Source organism: Budorcas taxicolor, chromosome 22 (assembly GCF_023091745.1).
Source record: "Budorcas taxicolor isolate Tak-1 chromosome 22, Takin1.1, whole genome shotgun sequence".
In the NCBI taxonomy this organism is placed as follows: domain Eukaryota; kingdom Metazoa; phylum Chordata; class Mammalia; order Artiodactyla; family Bovidae; genus Budorcas; species Budorcas taxicolor.
The window spans coordinates 50,836,528-50,858,150 of record NC_068931.1 but is presented as its reverse complement, the minus strand read 5'-3'; the positions used below and the strand labels follow the sequence as shown (position 1 = coordinate 50,858,150).

The window sequence follows — 21,623 nt, the reverse complement described above, 5'->3', positions numbered from 1 at the left end:
CCTGTTTGCTGGGCAGGAAGGGGCATCAACGGTCAACGCTCCGGCTGGTGGTGCAGCAATCAGTCACAATGAAGCCGCTTGGCCGGGAACACAGTGTCCCGTCCTGAGATTGAAAACTGCTCCAACTGGGTTAGGGAGGGAAGCGCCGCAGCGGCGGCCGTGAGCGGGGGCTCCCTGGAACCGGTCCACTGAGTGATGCCGCCATCTAGTGACCGCCCTCGGGATCGCGGCTGGGCAGGGCCCTCTCCGCGCAGGCGAAGGAGCCTCAGAATTGCAGTCCTCTCTTTAGAAACTGGGGGTGGGACTCGGAGTGAGAAGCGAATAAGGGGCGAACACAGCACAGAGAGGTGGGAAAACACCTCATCCCAGTCTGGGGAAGGAAAGGGTACAAGGGGGCTTGTGTCCACAGAGGTCGGTCCCCTCCCCCACTTCAATCCCATCTAAACTTTGATTTGTTTTGGTTTTCCTCGTACGAGTCTCACTTTCCAGCACTCTGCGCTGACCCGTTATCCTGAACAGACCCTGCTTCTCGTTTCCTTTCTTCTATGTTAGGAATTCAGGGCTGGGAAAATTGAGCCGAGTCATCCCATCTGGCGGCTACCCCGGGAACGGCAGCTCTGCGCGGTGACCCGGGCTCCGGCCGCACCTGCCGCATCGCCACGTGACCGCAGGTAAGGGCCGGCTGCGGGCTGGGACCACCTGGGCGGCGGCTGGAAGAGGCCACCGTGTGCTTGCATCCCCAGACCTTTCTGAAATGTCACTTGGGTCACCGTATCAGAGAGTTGATACTCCCCAAAACGGTAGTAGGCGATTTGATGAAGACTTTTTTCTTTTCTTTTCACCAACTATGCCAATCTATCTATAACCAATAGATTATAGATGATTATATTAAGATCATTGTATTAAGAGCTTTAGATGGGGGTGGGGCTGAAAAGATACTGATGCTTCAAACTCAAGTGTCCCTGTGGTGTGTCCTTACCTGACCAGCACTCAGAACATCGTCTAGGAGCTGGATGCAGGCTTAGAACACAGTCATGGGAAGTGTAGTTTTGGTGTCTTAAACTCCTCTCTGCTAGGAGCTATTTTACTTTGAATTGTTTATGGTCTTCCCCGGTGGCTTAGTGGTCAAGAATCCACCCGCCATGCAGGAGGTTCAGGAGACGCAGGTTCGATCCCTGGGTGGGGAAGATCCTCTGGAGGAGGAAATAGCAACCCATTCCAGTACCCTTTCCTGGAGAATCCCATTAACAGAGGAGCCTGGCGGGCTATAGTCCATAGGGTTGCAAAGTCCGACATGACTGAAGTGACTAAGCCTGCACACATAGACATAGGTTGTTTATATTACTCTAAACCTCAGTTTCGCCTCTAAAATGGGCGTAAGTAAACCTGTCAAGATTATTGTAAAGGTTAAATGAAATAAAACAAAGGCTTCTTATTTGAGAGATTGGGAAAGGATTTTAGAGAGCTTATGGTTGAAGGAGTGAATTATTGATATAAAACATGACATCAAATATTTTACCTTAAAAGGTAGAATTTCCCAGTTTTTAATGTGGGGCCATGGCCTTTTCTTTGAACATAGAATCCTCCAGGGGGTGTTTTTTGAGCTTTTTTGCATAAGCCACATGCATAACACTGCATCTGTGAGGTCTAGGTTGGGTTTCTTTCAATGTAGTGAGAACTTGAAGACATCTGGGAAGACTCAGGTAAAACCACTTTCTGTACTAACATCCCAATTCCAGTAAATCACTCCAGATTATTAACACTGTTTTCAAACTTCTGTCCACCCACACAAATCTTAATTGGACAGCTTTTTTTTTTTTTAGCCGCTTCCCCATTGTTGAAACCTCCCAAAATATTCCCTTTTGCTTTCACAGAAACAACTCCCTTTCTCATATTTCATCAGTTTCTATCATAGTTAAAATTCACAGTTACAGTAACAAGTACAGCTGTTATAAACTGATTCTTGGTAAGCATATGAGGACTAACGCAGCAGAAATTAACAGTGAGTACGATGAGCCGCAAGCACTGGTAGGTACCATTCACAGAGGGCCTGCAGAATGTGGTTAACCTGGCAGGCTGGTTCAGTAGAGGTCAACTAAACAGCCTCACCTGCAGTGTATACAAAGTGCTAACTATAGTGCCTAGCATAATAAGTGTCCAGTAGTGGTAGCTACTAATATTATTGTTATCATTAATAACTTCACTGTTGGAAGGATTGTTGCAAACCTAACAGTTTCTTTCCCTCATTTAACAGATAAGAATTTTGGTCTTCATAATATAGCTTTTAGTTTTAGTGAGTTAAAAGATTATTGATTATAAACCTAACATTTTCAGTCAGAAGGAATTAAACTTCCAAAGGCATTTGGGAGTCAGCCTAAAAGGCAAAATTCATCTAAGTCACCCCAAATCCATGACTGTTCAGGAAAACCAGGTAAGAACACAACAGGGCCATGAAGACAAGCTTCAGGGTCGCTGTGATGGTGAAACTGTCCCCATCGGGGGCAGGTCATCAGCACAGAGGGAAGGACTTTCCAGAGAGGGAAGAATTTGTTGAAGAACATGCACAGGGGTGAACAAAACTGCAAGCAGAGCCTGGCCTTAGGCTTAAGGCGTCCAGGTGTCCTCCGGGCTGAGCGGACTCAGTCATGCTAGACCAGGCATCAAGTCACCCAGCAGAAGAGCCCAACTCATAGCGAAGAACGGCTGTTTGGGGGCCAGTGAGCTTATGGGTGGGGTTATGGACACCTAAGTCTTCAAATCCATACACTGTTTCTTCACAGTTTGTTTATAACATTCCTCTTGGAGATCCTGTCTTGCAGCAGGTGGAGTTAATCCTTTTGTTTGATTGGTTTGGGTTGAAAGGACTTAATTTTCGGGGAGGAGGAGGGAGGCAGGCAGCGAGGCAGGTGGGTGGAGGCAAGCCTTTGAGAGGCCACAAGCTTGGGAGACAAAACTCAGGTGAAGGGCCCAGCAGCCTCAAAGTAATTTTTAGATTTGTTGTATATTTTAAAGCAAACCTTTAATTTAAGAATAGTATCGAAGAGTGTGCCCAAATCATAGCCTGTACAACTTGGCCTGATTTTAATTTTATTTTGAAAGAGAAATTCAGTGTACAGCCTTAGGTGAGTGGAGTTTGCCACTTCTGGAGGTGGTTAATTTCCTCCTGAATATTCTGGAGGTTCTATGCCAGCAGTGTGGTCCCGTCACCAGGCATCCTGTAAATGCCATCAGGCCCTCCACTCCCTGGGACTCGGATCCTGTAATTATGGAGCGGGCCTGGCACTTCTAACAAGCACTCTGGGGCATTCCGACATAGGAGGCCCAGCCAACACGGTGAGAAATGCTTTGCTTTCCCAGCCCCAAAGATGAAGATGAGCCCTGATACCTCGAGACTGTATGCAGGTCAGGAAGCAACAGTTAGAACTGGACATGGAACAACAGACTGGTTCCAAATAGGAAAAGGAGTACGTCAAGGCTGTATATTGTCACCTTGTTTATTTAACTTATATGCAGAGTACATCATGAGAAACGCTGGACTGGAAGAAACACAAGCTGGAATCAAGATTGCCGGGAGAAATATCAATAACCTCAGATATGCAGATGACACCATCCTTACGGCAGAAAGTGAAGAGGAGCTAAAAAGCCTCTTGATGAAAGTGAAAGAGGAGAGTGAAACAGTTGGCTTAAAGCTCAACATTCAGAAAACGAAAATCATGGCATCCAGTCCCATTACTTCATGGGAAATAGATGGGGAAACAGTGGAAACAGTGTCAGACTTTATTTTTTGGGGCTCCAAAATCACTACAGATGGTGATTGCACCCATGAAATTAAAAGACGCTTACTCCTTCGAAGAAAACTTATGACCAACCTAGACAGTATATTCAAAAGCAGAGACATTACTTTGCCCACTAAGGTCCGTCTAGTCAAGGCTATGGTTTTTCCTGTGGTCATGTATGGATGTGAGAGTTGGACTGTGAAGAAGGCTGAGCGCTGAAGAATTGAAGCGTTTGAACTGTGGTGTTGGAGAAGACTCTTGAGAGTCCCTTGGACTGCAAGGAGATCCAACCAGTCCATTTGAAGGAGATCAACCCCGGGATTTCTTTGGAAGGAATGATGCTAAAGCTGAAGCTCCAGTCCTTTGGACACCTCATGCGAAGAGTTGACTCATTGGAAAAGACTCTGATGCTGGGAGGGATTGAGGGCAGGAGGAGAAGGGGACGACAGAGGATGAGATGGCTGGATGGCATCACAGACTCGATGGACGTGAGTCTGAGTGAACTCTGGGAGTTGGTGATGGACAGGGAGGCCTGGCGTGCTGCGATTCATGAGGTCACAAAGAGTCGGACACGACTGAGCGACTGAACTGAACTGAACTGAACCTCGAGACTAAACGAGATCACAGTTTTTCTCTTGTGCTGGGGAGGTGGGCATTGGTGAGCTACTGCGGGGCCCTGTGTTTTTCTAAACACAACTGAATCCTCCAAGCAGGGTGCTCAACCTCACGTACTTTGCTCTGCTTGAGAGCCTTCCATGGCCTTAAATTCTATTAGATGTGACTCTTAAGACATGACAAGGCTGGGACTTCCCTGGTGGTCCAGTGGCTACGAGTCTGCCTTCCAGTGCAGGGGAAATGGGTTCGATCCCTGGTCCGGGAGAATCCCACATACCATGGGGCAACTAAGCCTGTGTGCCACAACTATTGAGCTTGTGCGCTGTGCTCTAAAGCCTGGGAATCAAAACTACTGAAGCCCATGCACCCTAGGGCCCTCAAGCCACAACTGGAGAGTAGGCTCTGCTCGCTGCAACTGGAGAAAACCTGCCTGCAACAACAAAGACCCAGTGTAGCCAGAAATAAATAAAAAATAAAATTTTTAAAAAGAGGTGAGGCCTTTCCCTCCTGAGGCCTGGAGAAGCGGCCTGGGTGGTTAAAGCCCTCGGCTGTGCTGTGCTAATCCTGCAGGAGAGGCCAGAATGGAGACCTGGGAAGCGGGTTGGCTTTCCTTCCTTCAGGCATGATGGGGAGAAGCTTCAGGCATGATTTTCTTATGCTGCAGATCAGGGACACCAGCTGTTTATTACTGAGGCCTGTGCCCTCCTTGGGGAGTGACCATCAAGGGAACTTTCTTCTTCTAAGCTCTGCATACCCACGGCTCAGCGCCCGTCAGCTCTGATCCAGAGCATTCAGCCTGAGGAGTGGCAGGTTCCTTTGATACAAAGGGTTGTGTCCAGAAATTCCCCAGAAAGGAGCAATCAAGCGTGTTTGGGGTTTTTTTTTTTTTTTTGCCTCAGTGTAAAGTTTTAAATCCCTTCATTCTGGAAGGGGATGACATAGTAATACTGTGGTTTCTTTTTTTAAAAGGCCCTGGATCTCAAAGTGTGGTGGTGCCTGGACTGGGAACATTCCAGCATCGCTTGAGAGCTCGTTACAAATGCAGACTGATGGGTCCTGTTTCAGGCGTACAGCATCGGAACCCTGGGGGCGGGCTCTGGGAATCTGTGTTTTAACAGATTCTCCAGGTGATTCGGATGTGCACTTGGGTGTGAGAACCACTGGCTCAGTGCGAACTGTATGGGAACACCTTTATTCAAGCAACAAAAACCATCTTGCTAGAGGACTTCCCTGCTGGTCCAGTGGTTAAGACTCCACTCTTCCAATGCAAGGGGTGTGGGTTTGATCCCTGGTCGGGGAACTAAGATCCCACATGCCACATTGTAGTAAAAAAAAAAAAATCTTGCTAGTTGGTGGGAGTGCAGTGTTCTGGGGGGTTTGGGGGTCCCTCATTGTTGTGGTGAGGGGAGGTGTGCTGTCCAGGGATGAAGAAGCAACAGAGACAGGGGTTACAGGGTGAAGAGGTGTTTTCGTGGGTCTCCTGAGTGTCTTCTGACTAAGAGAGCATTTCTGAAACCGGCTTGGGTTGGGCAAAGATGATGAAGAAGCCAAATCCCCGTGTACCTCCAGGTCATAGAGTCAAATTTTCCGAAGCACGGCTGTTTAACAGGACTGGGTTCTAGCAGTCACCTGCATTAAATAAATTCAAAACTCCAGCAAAATCAGCAGGGCCAACTTGTCCTGGCTTGCCCAGGACTTTTCGGCTCTTAGCTCTGAAAGTCACATGTCCCAGGAGACCCATCAGGGCCAAGCCCCAGTGTGATTATTTTTGCACACCACCAATCTATTCTCCAGCTCCTCGGTGGGCACTGACTGGGCGCCCCACAATGCACTTCCATTTAGTTCAGTTCAGTTCAACTCAGACACTATCTACGTGGAGACAGCATCAGATCCTGCAGGTTAAGGGCTCAGGCCCCATACTTCAGAGGCCAATCCCAAGTCCAGGTTGTCACCAGCACATGTGGCCAGCCAGCTGTAGACTGAAGGTTCCCACAGCCCACTCCTTGGGTTCGATTAATTTGCTAGAGCAGCTCATAAAACTCAGAGGAACATTTTACTTCCTAAATAATGGGTTTATTATAAAAGGATATAACTAAGAAAGAGCCAGATGGAAGAGATGCACAGGGCAACACGTGGAGAAAGGGCAAGGAGCTTCCCTGCTTCTCCAAGTACACAACCCGCCCCAAAGCTCCTTGTGGTCACCGATCTGGAAGCTCTCCATCCTTTGGGGGGTTTTGTGGAGGCCTCTTTACCTACACACAGTTGATCAAATCATTCACCCTTGGTTACTGAACTCAATCTCTAGCCCTTCTCTCCTCACAAGAGAAGAAGAGGTGAAACTGAAAATTCCAGCCCTCTGATCACTGGATTGTTTCCCCTGACAACCAGCCCCACCTTCAGATGACTTAGGACCACCTCATTAGCATAAGAGAAGTTGCTTTTATGGTTCCAATCACTTGGGGAATTCCAAGGGTTTTAGGACCTCTGTGCCAGGAATGGGGACAAGACCAAATATATGTTTCTTCTTATTAATCACAATATCACCAGGGCAAAACAAGATGTTTGGCTACTAGTCTATTCAGTAACTGCATATTGGAATTACTTGGTGAGTTTTAAAAAAATACTGGTTCCCAGGCCCGCCTCCAGAGGTGATGGTAGACTTGGTCTGGGGTGTAGACAGGGAGTTAAATGTTTCAAAGTTCCTTAGGTGATTCCAACATAAGTAGGGTTGAGAACCACTGTAGCTACATACCTGTCATTTCTTCTACTAAAAATTTTTTAAAAAACCAAAACAAAGGTTAATGGTTTTGGCGAAGCTAAACCCCTACTGCACACTATACACAAAAATTGACTCAAAATGGATGAACAGCCTAAGAGTTAAAACCATAAAAATCTTAGAAAACATAGGGGTAAATATTTGTGACTAGATTTGATAGTGAATTCTTAGATATAACACTGAAAGCCTGAACAACAATGAAAACAACAAAAATGGATAGACTTTGTTAAAACTAAAAACTACTGTGCATAAAAAACATTGTCAAGGAAATAAAAAGTGTACTGAGTGGGAAAAAGTATTTGTGAATCAAATGTCCAATAAGGGTTTGTGCTGTGCCAAGTCGCTTCAGTCGTGTGTGACACTATGACCCCAGGGACTGTAGCCCCACCAGGCTTCTCTGTCCATGGGATTCTCCAGGCAAGAATACTGGAGGGGGTTGCCATGCCCTTCACTAGAGGATCTTCCCAACCCAGGGATCAAACCCACGTTTCTTAGGTCTCCTACTTTGGCGGGCAGGTTCTTTATCACTAGCACCATCTGGAAAGCCCTTGATCAGTTCAGTTCAGTCGCTCAGTCGTGTCCAACTCTTTGCGACCCCATGAATCGCAGCACACCAGGCCTCCCTGTCCATCACTAACTCCCAGAGTTCACTCAGACTCACGTCCATCAAGTCCGTGATGCCATCCAGCCATCTCATCCTCTGTCGTCCCCTTCTCCTCCTGCCCTCAATCCCTCCCAGCATCAGAGTCTTTTCCAATGAGTCAACTCTTCTCATGAGGTGTCCAAAGGACTGGAGCTTCAGCTTTAGCATCATTCCTTCCAAAGAAATCCCAGGGTTGATCTCCTTCAGAATGGACTAGTTGGATCTCCTTGCAGTCCAAGGGACTCTCAAGAGTCTTCTCCAACACCACAGTTCAAACGCATCAATTCTTCGGCGCTCAGCCTTCTTCACAGTCCAACTCTCACATCCATACATGACCAAGCCCTTGATAAGGGTCTAGTATCCAGAGTATGTGCCCCCCGCCCCGCCGGTGGCTCAGATGGTAAAGAATCCGCCTGCAATGTGGGAGACCGGGGTTCGATCCCTGGGTTGCACAGATCCCCTGGAGGAGGACATGGCAATCCACTCCAGTATGCTTGCCTGGAGAATCCCCATGGACAGAGGCGCCTGGCAGGTTACAGTTCATGGGGTCACAAAGAGTCAGACACGACTGAGCCACTAAGCACACACACACACATCCAGAATGTGTGAAGAACTCTACAAGTGAAAAACAAAAAGAAAGACCAGTGCGCCAGACCCTACTGTCCATGGGGTTCTCCAGGCAAGAATACTGGAGTAGGTTGCCATTTCCTTCTCCGGGGGATCTCCCCGACCCAGGAGTCAAACCCGGGTCTCCCACATTGCTGGTAGATTCTTTATCAATTGAGCTATGAGGGAAGCCCATAATGACTCAGCAATTCCACCCCTAGGTATATACCCAAAGAATTGAAAGCAAACATTCAAACACTTGCACACCATTGCTCATAGAAGCGCTATTCGAAGTACCCAGAAGGTGAAGGCAACCCACTGTCCATCAAAAGATGAATGGCTAAGCAAATGTGGCCTATCCATATCATGAAATATTACCTAGATATGAACAGGAATGAAGTACGAGTATGTGCAACAACGTGGAGAAACCTCAAAAATATCATGCCAAGAGAAAGAAGCTGGACCCAAAAGGCCCCAGTATTGTTTGATTCCATTTATATTAAATATCCAGAATAGGTAAACTTGTAGAGTCAGTAATCCAATTAATGGCTGCCAGGCGGTCAGGGAGGGCAGAATGGTAATTTCTCAATGAGTATGGGATTTTCTTTGATGAAAGCATTTTGGGTTAGGACCAGATAAAGGTGGTGGTTGTACAATGTTATTAAAATAGTTAATTGTATGTTACATGGATTTCATCTAAAAAAAAATCAATGGTTCACTCATATACAAATTAAAACTAAATTAAATTCAATTACATAATTAAGCTAATCAAATTTAATTTAATATTACAATTAAAACTAAACTCTCTAGTCAGTCCTTCATGGCTGGCCTTTAACTACTTCCTGTTGCCATATCTTCTACCACTTCCCTGTTTTAATTGTTATTATCGCCTCTCCCATGTAACTTAGGACATGGAATCGCACTGGAGTCTCGACATGCGCGGCGTGCGCAGCATGCTTCAGCCTCTCCTTTAAAGCCCTCTCACGTGCAGTGGGGCGTCTCTACCAGCACTTCCAAAGCACAGTCTTATCTCCTGTAGCTTCCAACTTTGCATCCTTGCCCTCAAAGCGCAGTACTCGGGATTGGCAGCCTTGATATTACCTGGGAGCTTATAAGAAAGGCAGGAAACCCCATGCCAGACCCACTGAGTCCGAATCTGCATTATAACAAGTTCCTCTGATAACTCACGTCTGAGAAGCACTGGTTTACACCAGTGGGCCTCAAACCATGTTGCAGATCAGAATCACTTGGCAAGCTGTATTTATTTACAATGTATTGGGTTGGCCAAAAAGTTCGGGTTTTTGGCCAACTCGATATACTTTAATAATATATAGATGTGATAAAATTGCAAGCTGTATATAAACAAAGAAGAACAAAGAGCTTGGCTTACCACCAGGTTCTTCAAGGAATAAGCCCTAACCCACTGCAGGCTCTGACTGAGGGTGCACTCCCAGAGGTGGTATCTCATCGTGGTTTTGATCTGTATTTCCCTGAGGATTTGTGATGCCGGTGTTGCTCTTTATCTTCTGATGTGACTGGTCCATCTCCTTGGTGACAGCTTCCCCAGGACAAACCTTAAGGATGCTGCTTCTTTATAGCCCTACCCTGGTGCAGGGCTTTGAGTGTCTGTGCTCATATGATGATTTGTTCTTTTTTTAGTTCCATGGACCAAACACCAAGAAGAATGCTGGGCCAGCCCCCTTCCAGCCCCACCACCCAGCCCAAGAAGAAAAGCACATCAGTGATGTCTTTCTTTTCCAAGGTCTGAGACAAATTATTATGAGCAAATGGCCTGTCTCAGCAGCCAGTTTGTGATACGTGTGCTTGTGGGTTCCTTCCATTCCTTCTACTGAGGTGCCTCTTCTGAAAAAAAGTTTGATGGCAGCTCTTAACACGAATGAAATGTTTATAGGATAACAAGAAGATGAGTTGGGAAGCATTTAGCTTGCTGTGAACTGAATGATAATAATATAGAATGAACTGCAGTGAATATTCAGAAATACTGATGAGTCTTGGTAATCACACAAACACCAAATAGGGCTGTGGGTCTCGTCTCCAGCCCCATCCCACACCCTCTACTAAGGATAATTAGGATCTTGTCTGGATCTTGTCTGGATCTTGCCTGAATCTTGCATTGTCTTGGTTCTGACTCCAACATGTTGCCACATTCTGTGATGCCCAGGACAACACGCCCTTCTTGGTGTCAGGGCTCAAAGCTCTAATATCCCGTCTCTTGCCCTACAGTTACAGTTTAGACCTTGAAGTCCACATTTGTGCATCAGTCACATAGTACTTCCCAATATGCATTATTTATATATTTCTTTTCCTAATCTTCATTGCTCAGATGCTCACATTCTGGGGTAGGACACCTTTCAGGTGCCCTGAAATGCTTGTCGATGTGCTTTGCTAATTGTGTCAAAGGTTCTTGAGAGGTTGAGTGAAATGAACACTGAGAATTGACCCTGGGATTTAGTCATCCTGGGGACAGAGAGTCGGGGAGGGGGTATGGGTGCCATCAGCCTGATGGGAGAAGGTTCAAGAGAGAACGCAGCAGCTGGAGAAAGTGAGTATAGACATGTTTTTCAAGGTTTAGCTATAAGGTGGAGCAGAAAAACAAGGAAGGGCTATAGAAGGAAGAAGGTCAAGGAAACCCTTCTTTGGGACTTGGGGAACACAGGTTCCCCTGTCCTGTTGAAGAGATTGAGCTTCTCAGATCGCATGAACGCTCCTAAAGCCCCGTTGTCTCAGTTTTGTCACAGCCACAGCTGCCCAGGCACCCCTCTCTGTAATCCCCCCAAACCTACCTCAGCATAAGCTCTGCATCATTTTTCTCCACCCCTTTTTCTCTTCCTCCATTCTTTTTCCCAATATGTAGATTAAACAATATATTCCCAGCAAAAGCCAGGTGTCTTTAGGTGGAGAAAGAAGGAGTCAAATCGAGCAGCAAAACAGGTTTTTCTTACAGGAAGGGATTAGGGTTGGTGATGGGTAGGGTGTCACACTGAACACTCCCAAATCAATGTATTTTTGACCCACCACCTAGGTCTCTTGGAATCTGAGGCTCCAGAAGCAGGAACCTCTGAAGAATGTGTTTTTCATCTTGGCAGAGACAGCCCGGGACCCCAGTGTTAAAAAGCGTCATATGGTGATGAGAGGCCTGGGAACCATGGCCTGTGAGACCCCGGACAAGGTAGGAAGGGCAGGGGGCGCTCGGCCAGCCCTCGTGGCCTGGAGTCCCCAGGCCTGGGGGTCCACTGCTGTGCAAAGGATTTCCATGGCCTGGCCTTCATATCTCGCCGTTTCCCTGGGGCAGGAGTCCAGGTACAGTTCAGCTGGGTCCTCTGCCCAGGGGCCCGCAAGGCTGCCAGCAAGGTGTGGGCCAGACTGCATTCCTTTCTGAAGCTTAGGGTCATCTTCCAAGCTTGGGAGCCGTTGGAAGAATTCTGTTCTTTCCGGTGGTAGCACTAACGTCCCTCTTTCCTTGCCGACTGGCCATCCCCAGCTCCTGGAGGCCGCCCTCACACAGCACAGCAGCTTTAGTTCTTCACGGTCAGCAGGAGAGCGTCTCCCGCTCCTGTCTGCCACGGGATCTAAGGGAACCATGGGAATGACATCCATCACCACCGTGACGTTTGAGAGGTCAGAAGCTCTCAAAGTCACTGGCTCCTTCCACCCTCGAGGGCAGGAGACTTACAGAGGCTCATGTGACTCTGTTGGGGTCAGCTCGGGGTCAGCTCAGGTTCAACATTGCTCAGTATCATCAGCCTTGGGATACAGAACCGCAGGCAAGGTTAACACACGGCTGGACATCACCCTCCGGTGAATTTAGTTTTTCTAAGAATTTATGTTTAGTACAAGAATTTAATTTTTCTAAGAATTTATGTTTGTTTAGGAAAAGATGTTTTCCCCACTTCTTCCTTCAGCATCTGTCCACTTCAGTGACCATTTCGTCTCATCCCCTGTCAAAGTCCCCAGTAGGCCGCAGGTCCCTAGGTCACCCAGCCCACCACTCTCCTTAACGTGTCCTCCCCAGCCTCACCCACCCACAGGCCAGGTTGCAGACTGTTCTCTCCATTCTTCCAAGACCGAGCTGGGTTCTTGGGTCAGGTTAGCGAAAGCGTTTGTTATTTTGCCGAGAGTTATTGCATCTTGTGCTGAAGAAAGCCATGACCTCTTAGTCCAAGCCCCAGGTTATTGGATGATTAGAAGTGGAGTTGCTTTCCAACCCATGCGGAGTGACTGCTGTGCTGCTAATGCTTTCCAAACCTTGCTAACAGGTGAGAAAGTATAAGAAGATTATCCTAGACCTGCTGGTGCACGGTCTGTATGACCCGGTGAGTTCGGAAGTCATCCATGAAAGCATGAAAACCCTGACCATCATCCTGGACAAGATGCGGGGGAAAGCCCTGGGCTCCTTCTTCATAGACATCACCCTTCAGACCCGGACTCTGCTCGATGACGTAAGTGACATGACGCGGGAAAATTCCAGGTTCTTAAAGTCAATTGTGAGCCCTGGGCGACGCGTTGCTCAGGAAACAAGGCCGCTGTTATTCGCTAGTTATTAAGAAATTGTGGCTCAGCTGGTAAAGAATCTGCCTGCCATGCTGGAGACCTGGGTTCAACCCCTGGGTTGGGAAGATCCCCTGGAGAAGGGAAAGGCTACTCACTCCAGTATTCCAGCCTGGAGAATTCCATGGACTGTATAGTCCGTGGGATTGCAAAGAGTCAGACATTTCACTTTCAACTTTCTTGTTGAGAGACTGGTACTGTGCTGGGGGTTACAGAAGCTATATAAAGATGTGCAGGATTCCATCACCACCCCTCAAGGAGTGTTCATCGTAATAGACCCGTTGCATATATACACACTTAACGATGATGATGCCCACGTGTGTTCAATGGTTTCTTACAAATGTGATGATCAGCGTAGTCCATGTTTAGTGAGCTCTTACTGTGTGCAGGCATGTCTCCAGGCAGTTTACATGGATTGTCTCACCTTCACGATAACCCGGTGAGGCAGGCGCTATTATCTTCACTTTATAGAGGAGGAAACCAAGGCCTCGAAAGGTTAGGTAACTTGCCCAGGGATCATGGAGTGAGTCAGTGGGTATGAAACTAGGCCCTCTGCCCAGAGCCTGCACTTTTTTTTTTTCTGTTAAAAAAAAATTTTTTTTTTAGTTGAATTCTGTTTTTATTGAGGTATAGTTGATTTACAATACTAGTTTCAGGTACACAGCATAGTGATTCAGTATTTTTATAGTTCATACTCCATTAAAAGTTGCTACAAGATAATGGTTGTAATTCTTGGTACAATATATCCTTGTTGCTTATCTATTTTATTATTTTAATTTTTAAAATTGATTTTTAATTGGCAGATACTTGCTTTACAATCAGGGCCTGCCCTCTTAACTGCTGGGTGACAAGGCAGGCTGAACAAAAAGTACATGGACACAGAATGTGAGGGCTCAGGAGGTGATCAGTTAGCTTACTGTAGTTACACACACACACACACACACACACACACACACACACAGAGCTGATCAGTTAGCTTACCGTAGTTCACACGCACACAGAGCTGATCAGTTAGCTTACCGTAGTTACACACACACACACAGAGCTGATCAGTTAGCTTACCGTAGTTACACACACACACACACACACACAGAGCTGATCAGTTAGCTTATCGTAGTTACACATACACACACACACACACAGCTGATCAGTTAGCCTACTGTAGTTCACACACACACAGCTGATAAGTTAGCTTATCATAGTTACACACACACATACACATACTCTCACACACACAGCTGATCAGTTAGCTTACTGTGGTTACACACACACACAGCTGATCAGTTAGCTTACCATAGTTACACATACACACACACACACAGACACACACACAGCTGATCAGTTAGTTTACCATAGTTCACACACACACACAGCTGATCAGTTAGCAGTTCTCACACACACACACACACACACTCACACACACACACACACACACACTTGCAAGACCTGTAGAGCAGGGAGCAGACCTTGCATTTACTCAGAGAGCATCTTGCATGATCCGCACACCTGATTCCTCAGGAGTAACCCGTGGGAGCCGGGTGCCTGCACCCCACAGGAGGAAGAGAAACCCGCAAAGTATGGAGCTTGAAGCTTATGAGTAGCTGCTGGGACATTTCCCTCCCCTCCTGCTCAGGGAGACAGAGAGGCCTGTGCTCGATGTGAACCAGGGCTCTCTGGGGTGGGGAGGAAGGTCTCCGCTCCACCTCCCTGGAGTATTATGCAGGTATCTCCAGGGAGGTGTCTCTACGTCTCTCTGGAGGTGCCATCTTAATCGCCAGGGCTTGTTTGCCAAGCTATCTTGAGGGGTGGGGGCAGGGGGACCTCTGTTCTAGAATTCCAGGCATGAGAGTCCCTGAAAGGACTCAGGGAAGAAGGGAGGGATTTTTTTAAATAGGACCGGGGATTGGGGCATCAATCCTAATTTATCAGGTCTTGGGAACGTCATTGAACACATGTAGGCATCAGTGTCATCAGTGTGTATATACTCACGGCTCCATTACAGTGAATCCTCCTGGCTGGGGCGGGTGGAGGGTGGGCAGGTGATGGAATCCTATGTGTGTGTACACGGTGGTCAAAGATGGGTCTTGAAAGAGGGAGGATTCTTTGTGCACATCAGCAACCACGGTTCCAGCAAACTGGATTTCCTCCAGAAGAGAGGAGCAGTTAGGCGTTAAGGTCGTGTGTGCGGGGCGGGGGTGGCTGGTGGAGGGGGCGGCGCAGGAGGAGGAGGAGCTGGGAAGGACGTAGATTTCGAGGAGGAGTAGCCGGGGAGGACGAGGACTTCGAGGGGGAGTAGCTCGGGAGGATGAGGACTTCGACCAGGAGGAGCCGGGGAGGACGAGGACTTCGAGGGCCTCGAGGGCCTCAGGGGAAACTCCTGAGTCCCCTTTCCAAGCGCATTTGCTTCGAGGGTACTGCTGCAGACCCTTCCGTGGGGATGTTGTGTAATACATAAAACAAACGCTTAAGGACACCGAATCTGAGAGGTGAAAAATGGAATTCCAAGAAGTTTCTGGCCCCATGTTTCTTGGTTAATGGACTATGAGCTCTTTTTATCAGGTCCATATTGTGACTAAGGAGACCGAGGCTGCAGGGGTCAAGGAACTTGCCCCAGGTCTGGCTTTAATGAGTAAAGAGGTAACCCATTTCCTCATGCAATCATTTTTTAAAGCCAGGTAGACTGTGATTTTTGATCAGAGAGCCCTTGTCAAGGTGAAACCTGGGGATACTTGTGCGGAGCTCTTTCTGACAGTTTGTAACTCTGTCTGAGCATTCTTCCCTGCCTGCCTGTGCTATGTCCCCTTCAGATGACTATCAGACTCCCGGGGGGACAGACAGCCCCTTACCCACCTCTGTGCGTCTCATAGCATTAGGGTAGTGCTTCAGATAGAGTCAGGACTCAGTGAGCGCTGCTGCTACTGCTAAGTCACTTCAGTCGTGTCTGACTCAGTGCGACCCCATAGATGGCAGCCCACCAGGCTTCCCCATCCCTGGGATCTAGCTGACTTGAATTAAACACACACACACTGGGAGAACAGTGGAGAAAGTGCAACACTAAGGCAATTTCTGTGTGTGTCACACATGCTAAACATTGTTTCACAGGAGATCAGTGGTGTCCAGTCTTGCTGAATGTCTGCGGCCCCCCAGTTCTAGGTGAGGAGGCCCGTCCCAGTCCGGTTCCCTCTGGTTCACCTGGAGCTGGTGAGGATCAGGAAACACTGATATAAAAATTCCTTTACCATGAGTCAGGAGACTGGGTTACCACTCTGGTTCTCTGTTCCCTCATCCTGTGATTCTGGGCAAATCCCTGCTGTCTCCCAACCTGGGCAGGGAAATGCTTGGACTAGACAGCTCCCTGGGGAGACAGAGAAAGGCCTGAAGCTGCTGACCTGCAGTCAGGGACACACCAGGCAATCATATCAGAGCTGGAGAGCTGGCAGGATGTCAGGAAAGAACCAATGATTTCTGCTGCATATGGGAGAATTCAGACCAAAGTAGAGAGAGATGGCCTGGCAAAAATGCTGGGAGTGGTAACAAGGAGTGGGTCAAATGAATTATGACACAGCACCATCACCCCACCCCCCGCCCCGCCCAAAACCTCTGTTTGGATTGACATGGGAAAGAGCTCCCAGAGAGACTGATGAAAAATCAAGGTGCCTAACAGTGGAATGGTCCATGTCCATTTGTGTAAAAATGTGGGAAAGGGCTATATAATAGTATATATATTTTATTTTTTCCTTCTTAATTTTCTGAAGGGCTACATACAAAATATATGACTTTGTGGAGAGGGAACTTTGGTGGCAGGTGGAGAAGTGTAGGAAGGAGACTTACTTTTTTTTTTTTTTTTAATAAACCCTTTTGGTTTATTTTGAATTGATCAAACCTGGGTCTCCTGCATTGCAGGCAGATTCTTTACCATCTGAGCCACCAGGGAAGCCCATAATACTTGGTTATTTTGAATTTTGAACCCTGTAAACATCGTCAATCTCCAAAACATTAAATAATGAAGAAAAAATCTGGGGAGCTGGGAGTAGCCACAATGATGCCCGTGTCTGCTGGATGAGAGCCTCAGTGCAGACTCAGGGGGTCTCCTCTCCATCCCCCAGCCCAGCCAGCGAGTGCTGAGATGGGAGGTCAGGGCCCACCTGGAACGTGCAGGGAACAGGGCCGCGCTGTCCTGTGATGCAGCTCTTTGTGGTACTGACTGGGGTTTGTTGTTCTGTTCACGGGGGACCCACAGGAGAATGACAGCCTGAGATACTCGGCCTTTGTCTTGTTTGGGCAACTGGCTGCCCTTGCTGGACGGAAGTGGAGGAGATTCTTCACCCGTCAGGTGAAGCAGACTCAGGACTCCCTCCTGACCCACTTACAGGACAGGAATCCTCAGGTGGCCAAGGTAAGTTTGAGCCTCTCTGGGCAACCGCCTGGAACTGCGGTACTGTCTGTGAAGGCAGCAGGGAGGCAGCCCTGCTGAGTCGGGATGCCACGCCCTTCGCTGCAGCCAGTTCCGTCGTGGAAGCTCAGAGGAGCATCCGTGTGAGTCCTGGAGAAAGTGCCTCTCTGATGGCTACCTGATTCCTCTCTGAGCAGGAGTGTTCTTTTCCACCTGCTCCTGCCCTGCCTGCCTGGTTCCGGCCCCTGTCAATACCAGATACAATCAGGTTAATAGAGAGGGGGCAGGGAGGGGCTGGCTGACTCTCTGGGGCAGCAGCTCTTCTCAGAGGAGATTTGTTCATGCCCAGCTAGATTTTGTCACCGCACCTGGTTCAGATTTCCCACCTGGTTCAGATTTGGCTTCTTAGCTTCCTATGAAAAGTGAGAAGGGTGTTAATCGCTCAGTTGTGTGGGACTCTTTGTGACCCCAGGCTCCTCTGTCCAAGAGATTCTCCAGGCAAGAATATTGGAGTGGGTAGCCTTTCCCTTCTCCAGGGGATCTTCCCAACCCAGGGATTGAACCCGAGTCTTCTGCATTGCAGGCTGATTCTTTACTGTCTGAGCCACGAAACTTTTGTTTCATTGTTGGAGAAAATGTGTCCTAATGGGATTGGCTGGACCTCAGGGCTGATTTAGAGCAAGTGAGAGTTTCAAAACCATCAGGAGCAAGTGAAAGTGAAAGTCGCTCAATTGTGTCTGACTTTTTGTCGGACCCCATAGACTACACAGTCCACGGAATTCTCCAGACCAGAATACTGGAGTGGGTAGCCTATCCCTTCTCCAGGGGATCTTCCCAACCCAGGGATCGAGCCCAGGTCTCCCGCATTGCGGGTGGATTCTTTACCAACTGAGCTATCAGGGAAGCCCAGCAAAGGGTTCACTGATCTTCTTTAAGGCGGTGCATGAGTCAGGGAGAGGGAGAGAGAGAGATTGAGACTGAATTTAGGAATCTAGCACGACTTTTTAAAAGTTTTTTTTTTTAACTTTTTAGTTTGTGTTAGGGTATCGCCGATTAACAAACAACGTTGTGATGGTTTCAGGTGAACAGCGAAGGGACTCAGCCATACACATACGTGTATTTCTTCTCCTCCAAACTCCCCTCCCATCCAGGCTGCCGCATAACATGGAGCAGAGTTCCCTGGGCTCTGCAGTAGGTCCTTGTTGGTTACCCATTTAAATATAGCAACCCAGCACTACTTTTGATGAGACAGGAAGGGTTGTGGTAAACTCTAGCTTTGCCCTTCCCTGCAGGCCCAAGTTATAGACATGGTCATTGCATAAGCATAAATCTTCTCAAAGCTATGTGCCATCCTGGATGAGAGGAATCTGGGGGAGAATGCATACATGTATATGCATGGCTGAGTCCCTTCTCCGTTCATTTGAAACTATCACAACATTGTTCATCAGTCACCCCCCAATACAAAATAAAAAGCTTAAAGTTTGAAAAAATAAAAAACATAAGCAGAAATCCTTTAAGATTCAAATTTTCAAACTTTCTGGAAGTGATGTTCACACTCTCAGTGGTCCCCAGATCACAGATCGGTGCATTCCTCTTCCTTGCTTGGGATTATAAAACTCTCTCACGTTTGTGACCATAAGGTAGTAATATTATTTCTCTCAGGCCTGCAAAACAACTTTTCGAGCCTGTTCTCTGTATCTGAGACAAAGCAAGGACTACAGCTTCCAGAATGAGGAGGATCAAAGGCACTCTAAACTCTGCCGGCAGCTGGTGAGTGAGCGAGGGCAGGAGACATTCTTCCAGTCCCTGCGCAGTCGATGCCGGTGTTAAGGCGGAAGGTGGTCGGCACACCAGGGAGTTGCCCCCATAAGACAACTGTAATTGACCCACAACGCAATGTAAATGGCAAAACGCCCAGAGGACTGTGCACAAAATGCATTGGCAGTTCCTGTTTAGATCTGTGTGTGTGTGTGTTTATCAGGTCGCTTAAGTTGTGTCCAACCCCTTGTGACCCTATGGACTGTAGCCTGCCAGGCTCCTCTATCCATGGGATCCTCCAGGCAAGAGCACTGGAGTGGGCTGCCATGCCCGCCTCCCAGGGACCGTCCTGACCCAGGGATGGAGCCCGCGTTGCATCTCCTGCAGTGGCAGGCGGGTTCTTTACCACTGGCACCACCTGTCTTAGAACTCTGGGTGAATGCCAGTGATGATGCCTTCTCCTCTGAGAACCTGAAAGTTGTTTATCCTCAAGCTCAGCCTTTGATGACGTCTACTCGTTCTAGAGTCGAGGAGGTTTACTGGATCCTTCCCTCATGTGTCCCTTTGCCAATTTCTTTCAGAGCCACTACCATCCTGAGCTCCTGCAGTTCTTCTATGCAAATAAAATCCTGTAGACACAGAGCGGCAGGGAGGTGGGTCCAGTGAGCGCATGGCTGGGGGCTGATAGTCCCCCTCTTTTAACCCTTCGGATGCTCTGTTGCCTCTGGTGATTGCGATAGAAAATGGGATGTTGGGAGAGCAATTGATAGCAAACTTAAGACTGTGGAATTGTATAGTTGCATCGAAAGTAAATTCTAAATAGCGAATGTCTCATTTTCTTCCACACAAGTTTGACGATAAGGTTCGTCCTTTCTTTAAAACATTTAAAGTATATGTGGATTCGGTGCTTCTTTCTCAGCATTTTTCTTCTTAAGGATATCTCTGTCACTAACCTTTCTTTTTAATTTTTAAGGTTTAGGAGAATATTACCTGAAGTTTTTTGTTTTTTTAAAAAAATCTGCTATTGAGCCTTTGCCATTTGCTATTAATACCTTTTTCTGGTGAGACCTATTTAGAGTTGGCCAAGGTACCAAAAAGTTAGTGTGAAGGGCAGTGTCTAGCTGCTCATCATTGTCAACAGCCAGTGTCTCCAAGATATTCCAAACAAGAGTTAATAAAGAGAAAAAAATCGATGAAGCCTGTGTTGAAAAACCTCGAGCTAATGGTAATGTGTGGAATATTAATAATGAATAATGTGTATTGCGCATGTTTATAGTTCACTGGGTACTAAGCACTTTGCAAGTATTATTTAATATTCACAACAAGCTGTGAGAAAGATACTATTAGTACCCTCATTTTATAGGTAAGAAAACTAAACTGAAAGTCACTCTCTTTGCAACCCCATGGACTATAGCCTGCCAGGCTCCTCTGTTCATGGAATTTTCCATGCCAGAATACTGGAGTGGGTAGCCGTTTCCTTCTCTAGGAGATCTTCCCAATCTGGGGACCCAACCCAGGTCTCCCGCATTGCAGGTGGACTTTTACCATCTGAGCCACCAGGGAAGCCCAAGAAAACTAAGGCACAGGGAAATTAACTTGCCCCAGATTACCCAGTAATTAATCGAAGCAGAATTCAAACCCTGACTACGAGAGCCGATGTTCAGTCAGCACACTGCCTTGTTATAGAATAACTGATGGATGGTTAGAAATGTAAAAAAATAAAACTAATTTTAAAAAACCGTCACTGCTGCTCTTCTGTTTGACTCAGTTAACTTTTGGTTTGGTGTGTACTAAGTGTACATTTTTATTAATCATCTCTTGGCTACTATGTCAGTTTTTTGGTGATCAATCCTGGTTATAAGTGGGGTCACATTAATCTTATAATGAGTTTAATTTCACAGTCCCTCTTATAAAAATCCTATAAATCTTATAAAAAGCAAAAAGTCTTATAAATCTTATAAGAAGGAAAATCTCACAGTCCCTCCCACCTTCCCTCCAGCCAAATGACTTCTCAGTCTTCTCCTGGAAATCCTGGTATTTACTGCTGATCTTGGCGTTTGGGCCATACCTGGACCGACTATGTCCAGCCTTGAAACGGGAAAACACAGAAGGCCACAGATGCTGCAGAGGGATCGCAATGCCAGTCTGAGCACCAGGGGCTCAGTTTTCTGTCCTAGCTCTCCAAAGACAGGACCACATAACACAGTCAAGGGGGTGCAATGTGTCCTGGGAGAGACAGGCTGTGGGAGGGGGCAGAAGGGGCGGCTGGAGCCAGGCACCAGTGGGCTTTCTTTCTTCCTGTCTTGACGCTGGGATACTTGACAGCAGGAGCTCTAGGCAGTCTTCCAGACTTGGGACTGAGCTGGTGAGATGATTCTGAGCTGAGCCCTCTTCCTTCTCAGATGGTGGCCTCTTCGAAACTTAGCTGCAAGGTTGGTTCAGAATCTACTGCGGTTCTAGTCAGTGATCAGTGCGTGAGAAATGACT

At 47.4% G+C, this 21,623-nt stretch overlaps 1 protein-coding gene across 2 annotated transcripts; it reads left to right on the top strand.

Moving 5' to 3' along the window:
- Positions 1 to 300: 300 nt before the first annotated feature.
- On the top strand, positions 301 to 19,832 carry MRO (maestro). Of its 2 annotated transcripts, XM_052660559.1 has the most exons (8): positions 301 to 347; positions 553 to 671; positions 10,076 to 10,178; positions 11,460 to 11,606; positions 12,694 to 12,876; positions 17,226 to 17,381; positions 19,041 to 19,148; positions 19,718 to 19,832. In XM_052660559.1, exons 3-8 carry the CDS (start codon positions 10,080 to 10,082, stop codon positions 19,769 to 19,771), a joined length of 747 nt encoding a protein of 248 aa, XP_052516519.1. In that variant the 5' UTR covers positions 301 to 347; positions 553 to 671; positions 10,076 to 10,079; the 3' UTR covers positions 19,772 to 19,832. The 2 variants fall into 2 exon arrangements, with proteins under 2 accessions (XP_052516519.1, XP_052516518.1); XM_052660558.1 differs by lacking the exon at positions 19,718 to 19,832 and having other exon boundaries at positions 19,041 to 19,208.
- The last annotated feature ends 1,791 nt before the right edge of the window (positions 19,833 to 21,623 follow it).